This window comes from Myotis davidii, unplaced genomic scaffold (assembly GCF_000327345.1).
Source record: "Myotis davidii unplaced genomic scaffold, ASM32734v1 scaffold1250, whole genome shotgun sequence".
In the NCBI taxonomy this organism is placed as follows: domain Eukaryota; kingdom Metazoa; phylum Chordata; class Mammalia; order Chiroptera; family Vespertilionidae; genus Myotis; species Myotis davidii.
In genome coordinates, this window is record NW_006282196.1 from 118,830 (window position 1) to 125,817 (window position 6,988).

Here is a 6,988-nt window from a genome sequence, read left to right on the forward strand (position 1 = left end):
GGCCGGACCCGGCCCGGCCGGCCTCCGCGCCTGCGCGACCCAGTCCGCGGCGCCGCACTGGCGCACGCCTTCCCAGGCCTTCTGGGTAACGGAGTTTCCGGGGGATGGCGCATGCGCACAAGGATAGCACCGCCCCTTTCCCGGGCCTTCTGGGAAGTGTAGTTCCCAGGGGCGGCGCGCGGCCGTCTTCCTCTCCTGAGGACTCCCTGAGCAGCGGGCCAAGCAGGTGCTGCCCGCGGGGCCGGGGCCCTGAAGATGTCTGTGCCCCGGAAGCCCAAGACGTTCAAGCTGCGGGCCTTGCACAGCCCGCAGAAGTTTGGGATAGCGGGGAGGAGCTGCCAGGAGGTGTGCTTTGCTGATTACCTGAAGTATTGGCCTCTCTGAAGTTTGGGCAAGGGGCGGGAGCTTCCACTTCCAGGTGCGCGGGGCGGGCGAGGGCAGCCCCGCGAGCTTGCCCGGAGGCTCTGGGTGGGATGGGACTGTTTGGCCGGTCATCTGTCACCATCAGCACCGGCGGAGCCCCGTGTGACCCCGGCGGACCCCGTGTGACAGATGCCCCGGGAGGCGGGGACCCCAAACAGGACCTCGGTGGACCCCCGGGGGCGGCACCGTCTGGGTTCCCCACGTGAACTGCCTCGGGGTCCACGACAAAACCCTGCGATTCTGTGCTGACGCCTCCACTTCAGGGCAGGCGCCAGGTGGCAGAGCCTGGAAGGGCGCGAGGGCACTGCAGAGTGGGTGGAGTTGGAGTCAGCAGATTTCTGGGGGTTCTCGGACTTTGGGGGGTCCTCAGACTCCCCCCGTGGGCGCAGAGGTGCCGCGTCTGGCACCCAGCGTTAGCGAAGCCTCTGCCCTGCTCAGGTACCGACCCACTTGGGAGAGATTTGGGAGAGTCAGAGGCGCAGCGTCCAGGGTGTGTGTGTGGGGGGCAGGGGGAGGGGGAGAGGGGGAGGGTCTGGGGAAAAGCCATTTGCTGCCATTGGTCCCTTGAGGCCTGGAAGAGGCACTCCCTCCTCCAGCGCCTCAGGGTGCAGAGTGCAGGCCTGTGGAGGGATGGGGGCATCTTCCCTCCCCTGACTGTGAGGGTCCTGACCTCTGGCTTGAGATCCTGGACCGTTTCCAGGGCACACCTGCCAGTTTGCTCAGAGCCAGGACACAGCCACTTGGACTCCCTGGGACTCGGGTGCCCCTCGTGTGGGATGAAGGGCTTGGGCTGGGAGGCCCCTCCGGCCCTGCAGCACGAATGTGGCTCATCGGCCGTGGCTCTTGCTCTCGCTGATGTTGTTTCCATGGCTGGGCCTAGACCAGGGCGGGAGTGTGGACACGTGCGGTGGGGGTGACACACGAGTTGCCCTAAAGATTCACCAAACCGCCCAGTGTGGAGCAACGGAGCACCCACCTCCGCCAGGGAACGGCCCCGGTTGCCGGCCATTCAGGACGGAGGCCGGCCTCATTTTCAGCGAGACGGCCTCCTAACCCAGGGGTCCTCAAACTACGGCCCGCGGGCCACATGCAAATACAAATATTGTATTTGTTCCCGTTTTGGTTTTTTCCGTCAAAATAAGATATGTGCAGTGTGCATAGGAATTTGTTCATAGTTTTTTTTTTAAACTATAGTCCGGCCCTCCAACGGTCTGAGGGACAATGAACTGGCCCCCCGTTTTAAAAGTTTGAGGACCCCTGTCCTAACCAATCGGCGCCTGGGAAACCAGACCCACACCAGGCCCGTGGTCCTGGCCCGTCGGGCCATGTGCCCTCACGGATGGGGGTGCGTTGCTGGCTCCGGGGCAGCAGTCACGTGTCATGTGTGGGGACGGGTTTGGCTTGTCAGTGCTCTGAGCAGCAGCTGGAAAGGTCCTTGTCGTGCCTCCCGCAGAGCGGGGACCACTCTGTCTTAGAACGACCTGCAGGAGGTGCCCTGGTTCCGACCGGCTGATTCTCTAGACCAGCCGTGGGCAAACTACGGCCCGCGGGCCGGATCTGGCCCGTTTGAAATGAATAAAACTAAAAAAAAAAGACCGTACCCTTTTATGTAATGATGTTTACTTTGAATTTATATTAGTTCACACAAACACGCCATCCATGCTTTTGTTCCGGTCTCTGGTCCAGTTTAAGAACCCATTAGTTTGCCCACCCCTGGTCTAGACACACGGGCCTGCCTCTGGTGTGCACCCGCTGGCGTGCAGGCAGTGTGTTGAGCGTGATTCTTGTTCCCCGTGAGGTTGCTGTGGGGAGCCCTCGTGCTGCTGCGCGGAGGTGGGCCTGCCTGAGGCCCTAAGCGAGCGTCCTGCCCTCTCCTCTCCTCTCTGTGCCTCCCAGGTGCCCGTGCCCGGCTCCCGCCTGTGCCTCTGGGAGGACGGCACGGAGCTGACTGCAGATGGCTTCTGGAGCGTCCCCGACAACGCGGAGCTGGTGCTGCTCACCAAGGGCCAGGCCTGGCAGGGCTGTGAGTGGCGGGAGGCTGGCGGGCCCTGGGCGCTGAGGGGAAGGGTCTGGTGTGCGTCCCTCCAAGCAGGATGTTCGAATAGTCTGTCCACGGGTGACAGGAGGCGTGATCGTTAGCCATCTGGGACGTGCAGACCGAACCCAGGGTGGGACTGCACCTCACCTGCTAGCGGACAGGGGCTGGGGAGGAGGGGGAGGAAGTGGCCCTCACGTTCTGCCCGTGGGACGTCACACGGTGCAGCCGTGTGGGCCAGTCTGGTGGTTCCTGGAACCACAGACGCCCCCCAGGTGACCTGGCAGTGCTCCCCTAGGTGCGTACCCCAGAAAAGTGAAAGCATTGGCCACACAAAGGGTTATGCCAGAGGTTCCCACCGTGGGTCATATGCCCACAGGGGGTCCCAGAATGAGTTATTAACAGTGAATTTTTTGCATTTCTTATGGTTCTAGGCCAGCCGTGGGCAAACTACGGCCCGCGGGCCGGATCCGGCCAGTTTGAAATGAATAAAACTAAAAAAAAAAAAAAGACGGTACCCTTTTATGTAATGATGTTTACTTTGAATTTATATGAGTTCACACAAACACTCCATCCATGCTTTTGTTCCGGCCTCCGGTCCAGTTTAAGAACCCATTGTGGCCCTCGAGTCAAAAAGTTTGCCCACCCCTGTTCTAGGCACCTCATAGATAGTATATAAACATATGTTGTGACATACAAATTTCAGTTCTCTAGTATATGTTCTGAAACTTTATTTGCCACTTTTTCATATCGCTTCATGTTATTATTTTTTAAACAAATTCTGAGTGATTTCTTTCTCAGGACTTCAACTATCCTTTCATTCTTTTGTTTTTCTCTTTCATGGATGCCATGTTCTTTGGAAGCTTGGTTAGACCAACTTCATGGCCTTTTAGGCTTCCTCCATGTGACTAGGGGTTCACTTTTTAAAAAAATATATGTATTTTATTGATTTTTTTACAGAGAGGAAGGAAGAGGGATAGAGAGTTAGAAACATCTATCAGCTGCCTCCTGCACACCCACTACTGGGGATGTGCCCGCAACTGAGGTACATGCCCTTGACCGGAATCGAACCTGGGACCCTCGGTCTGCAGGCCAACGCTCTATCCACTGAGCCAAATCAGCCAGGGCAGGGGTTCACTTTTTGAACAATAAGAATTCTGTGTCACAGCGGGGGCATCGGATGTTAGAGATGCTTAGAGGGGGCGTGGCCAAAGGCAGGCAGGGAGCCACTGGGTTATACCCGATGTGCACAGCAGCTTTCTGCCTTATGGCCCGAAGGCGGGAACAGCTCCGTGTTCACTGGTTCCGACAGTGGGATGTTACTCTGCCGGGAAAGGAGTGAAGCCCTGACTCCGAAACGTCACGTGGGAGGCGGTCAGCGCCGTGTCGGCCCAAGGCGGTGCCCAAGGACTGATGGCTCTTCTGTTTGTCCCCTTCCTGGTGGCAGACGTGAGTGACATCAGTCGCTTCCTCAGCGTGTTCCACAGGCCGCACGTGGGGGTCATCCAGGCCGCCCGGCAGCTGCTGTCCGACGAGCAGGCGCCGCTGCGGCAGAAGCTGCTGGCCGACCTGCTGCACACGGTCAGCGAGAACATCGCGGCCGAGACGAGGGCCGAGGACCCGCCCTGGTTCGAAGGTGCCTGGGAGTTGGGGCCTGTGGAGCTGGGCGTGGGGGGGTTCCCCAGAGCCGGACACCCGGGAGAGGCCGGATTCTACTTCAGTTCCCAAAACTAGGGGCTCCCCAAACTAGGGGCTTGCAGCCTCCCTGATCATGGTAGCCAGGACGGTGGTGAAGTACACATGACATTCGCTCCCCATCCTAGCCATTGGTAAGGGCGCAGCTCGGCCATTCCATACATTCCCATTGCTGTGCAGCCCTCCCCATCGTCAGCTCCAGAACTGTCCATCTTCCCACACTGCACCTCTGTCCCCACTAAACACTAACCGCCACCCGCTCCCCCCGCCCCTGGCGCCCACCCTTCCTTTCTGTGTCTGTGGACCTGACTCCTCCAGGGACCTCACCGAGGTGCAGTCAGACTACTTGCCTCTGCGACTGGCTGCTTTCCTGAGCCCCGTCCACGAGGTCCCTCCTGGCCGTAGTGGGTGAAACCTACCCCACTGTGTGGGGACCACGTGTTCTTGATCCGTTCACCCGCCCATGGACGGACGCCTGGGTGGCTTTGGACTAGCCCAGCCGTGGGAAAACTACGGCCCCCGAGCCGGATCCGGCCCGTTGGGCTGTTCTATCCGGCCCGCGGAGCCGAAAGAACGGAGGGTTCTCTTGCTCTCCCCTCCGCTCCTTCACCAGCAGCAGTGTTAACATGTATTAGTTCACACAAACACGCCATCCATGTTTTTGTTCCGGCCCTCTGGTCCAATTTAAGAACCCATTGTGGCCCTCGAGTCAAAAAGTTTGCCCACCCCTGGTCTAGCCTGTTGAGCAACCCTGAGATGCCAGCATCTTGAGAAGGTGGCACCAGGCAGGAGCCCTGGCCCGGTGTGGCAGCTGAGATCCCCTCGTGGACAAAGACTCCCCACACACGCCCGGCAGGACATTTCTCAGACGAAGCCCTGACCCCCACCTCCCGGCCCCCCTCCTGCCCAGGACGGTATGGATGCAGGGTCCCCTACCTTCCTCTCCCCACCCCACCCCCCGCACCCCTATCACCCCCATCCAGGACGGCATGGATGCAGGCCCTTGCCTGGCTCCCCCTGCAGGTCTGGAGTCCCGGTTTAGGAACAAGTGCGCCTACCTGAGGTTCAGCTGTGCGAGCAGGATCCGGACCTACCTGAGAGAGGTGGGCCCTGCACGGAGAGGGCAGGGGGACGTGGGGCTCCGCTGTGGGAGGTGAGGCCGCTCGGCTCCTGACCCAAATCGTCCCGTTCTACTGGAATGCGGGAGCGCTGTGGACTGAGCCAGGACTGCGGGGGACGAGCAGTCTCATCTGGCGGAGCTCACCTGTCTGTCAGGCAGTGCGGCAGGGCCCTGTGTCCCCTCCGGCCTGTGCCTGGAGGGAAGGTCGGGGGCTGCCAAGGTCCTTGTTCTGTGCAGGCGGGTTTTGGGGGGTGGCGGTTCCATTTCCAGCCACAGAAGTGGGGGTTCCCTGCGTGTCGGTGTGAGCAGCCTTCTTGGTGGCGGGCGGTCTTAGAAGAGGTGTTCGGATGCTCTCCTGCGACACAGCATGGGTGACCCTGCCGCCCGCCCAGCTGTGGACACAGGGCCGTGTCTCTACTGCAGCGGGCTCCGTGTGTGACTGTGTATCACTTTGCAGACCAGTCTCAGAGCCTTTCCTTCCACTGGCAAGAATGCGTCACAAGACGCTCCTTGTGGCCAGGCGCCTAGGAGGTGTCGTTTTGGGGGGGGGGGGGGGGGATGCCCTTTCCCCGGGGCCACCAGGCCAGTGCTGAGCTGCCCTCCCACGGAGCTGGGCCCTGGGCCTCCGGCCAGCAGGCCTTGGACCCCGAGCTGCTGAAAGGCTGCGGGGCCCACCCAGAGCGCCTGCTCCAGTCGCACGGGCCTCAGAACCTGCATATCTGACAAGTTCCCGTGGCGCTCCGCTGGTCGGCCCCCCCCCCGCTGATGGGGAGGAGTCACAGCTCTTGCCAGCATCTGGGAGCACACCGTTCCTTTGGGGGGGCTGGGCCGAGGAGGGACATCAGGTGCCTCTGGGAAGCAAGCGTTGTGCCCCCTGGGCAGCTTCCTCGGTGACAGCGCAGGGATGTCAGGGTCTGTGGCCACTGTGACGTCTCGGGCGCTGGGTAAGCCCGAGTCCTGGGCCGGGGGCGTCGCCGGAGCCGGCACTCTGAGCTGCACAGGCAGACCCTGCAGGAGCCTCCCCATCACCCGAGGGATCCCCGGGCACTGCTTCCCCGGTGCCACCCCTCGGAGGACAGGGGGACGCCGTCCCACCACCTTCCTGGCCTTCACCTCTGTGGGGTGTCAGGTGTGGTCCGGCCTCAGGTGCCGATGACAGAGCCGGGCAGGGACTGAGGTGGCGCCTCCTGACCCCAGACCAGAGGGAACGGCTCCCTCTGCGGCGCTCACCTTGCCCTCTCTTGGTGCAGGGTCCTTTTGACATGGCCGACTGTGCGTCCAGACACTCCATCAACCCCTACGGCAGCCGGGAGAGCCGGGTCCTCTTCAGCACCTGGAACCTGGACCACATGTGAGTCCACGGGTAGGGGGCTTCCCAGTGTTTAGACAAATAGGCACCCCCCAGGGACCCAGGCAAAGTTGCCATCAGGCCTTGCCAGGCAGCTGACCCGCAGCTGTGGCCACGCTCAGTGCGGCTCAGGGTCCAGTCGGTGAAGGGACATCCCCGAGTGCTCAACCCGCGACAGCACCGAGCCTCCCACCCTGGTGCTGCTCCTGGGAGGCGGCCGAGTGTGGTTTCCTCTGAAATCGTCATTTCCCAGTCACCTTCTCCTGTAAGTGGCCACGCGCTGTTCCGTGTGAGCTGCCCGAGCCCGTGGTGTCAGAGCCTGTGGTGGAACAGGCCGTGCCTCGGGGCGCCAGCAGGTGTGACCGCG

The 6,988-nt window shown here is 61.4% G+C and overlaps 1 protein-coding gene across 1 annotated transcript in view; it reads left to right on the plus strand.

Annotated features, from left to right (window-relative positions):
- The first annotated feature begins 164 nt into the window (after positions 1-164).
- DFFB (DNA fragmentation factor subunit beta) overlaps positions 165-6,988 on the plus strand; it is an 8,115-nt gene continuing 1,291 nt past the window's right edge. The window contains exons 1-7 of the mRNA XM_015570121.1: positions 165-347; positions 387-418; positions 2,222-2,446; positions 3,906-4,094; positions 5,177-5,306; positions 6,156-6,217; positions 6,267-6,624. Coding sequence (XP_015425607.1) covers positions 256-347; positions 387-418; positions 2,222-2,446; positions 3,906-4,094; positions 5,177-5,306; positions 6,156-6,217; positions 6,267-6,624 — 1,088 coding nt within the window. The 5' untranslated portion in view covers positions 165-255. The remainder of the gene's footprint in view (positions 348-386; positions 419-2,221; positions 2,447-3,905; positions 4,095-5,176; positions 5,307-6,155; positions 6,218-6,266; positions 6,625-6,988) is intronic.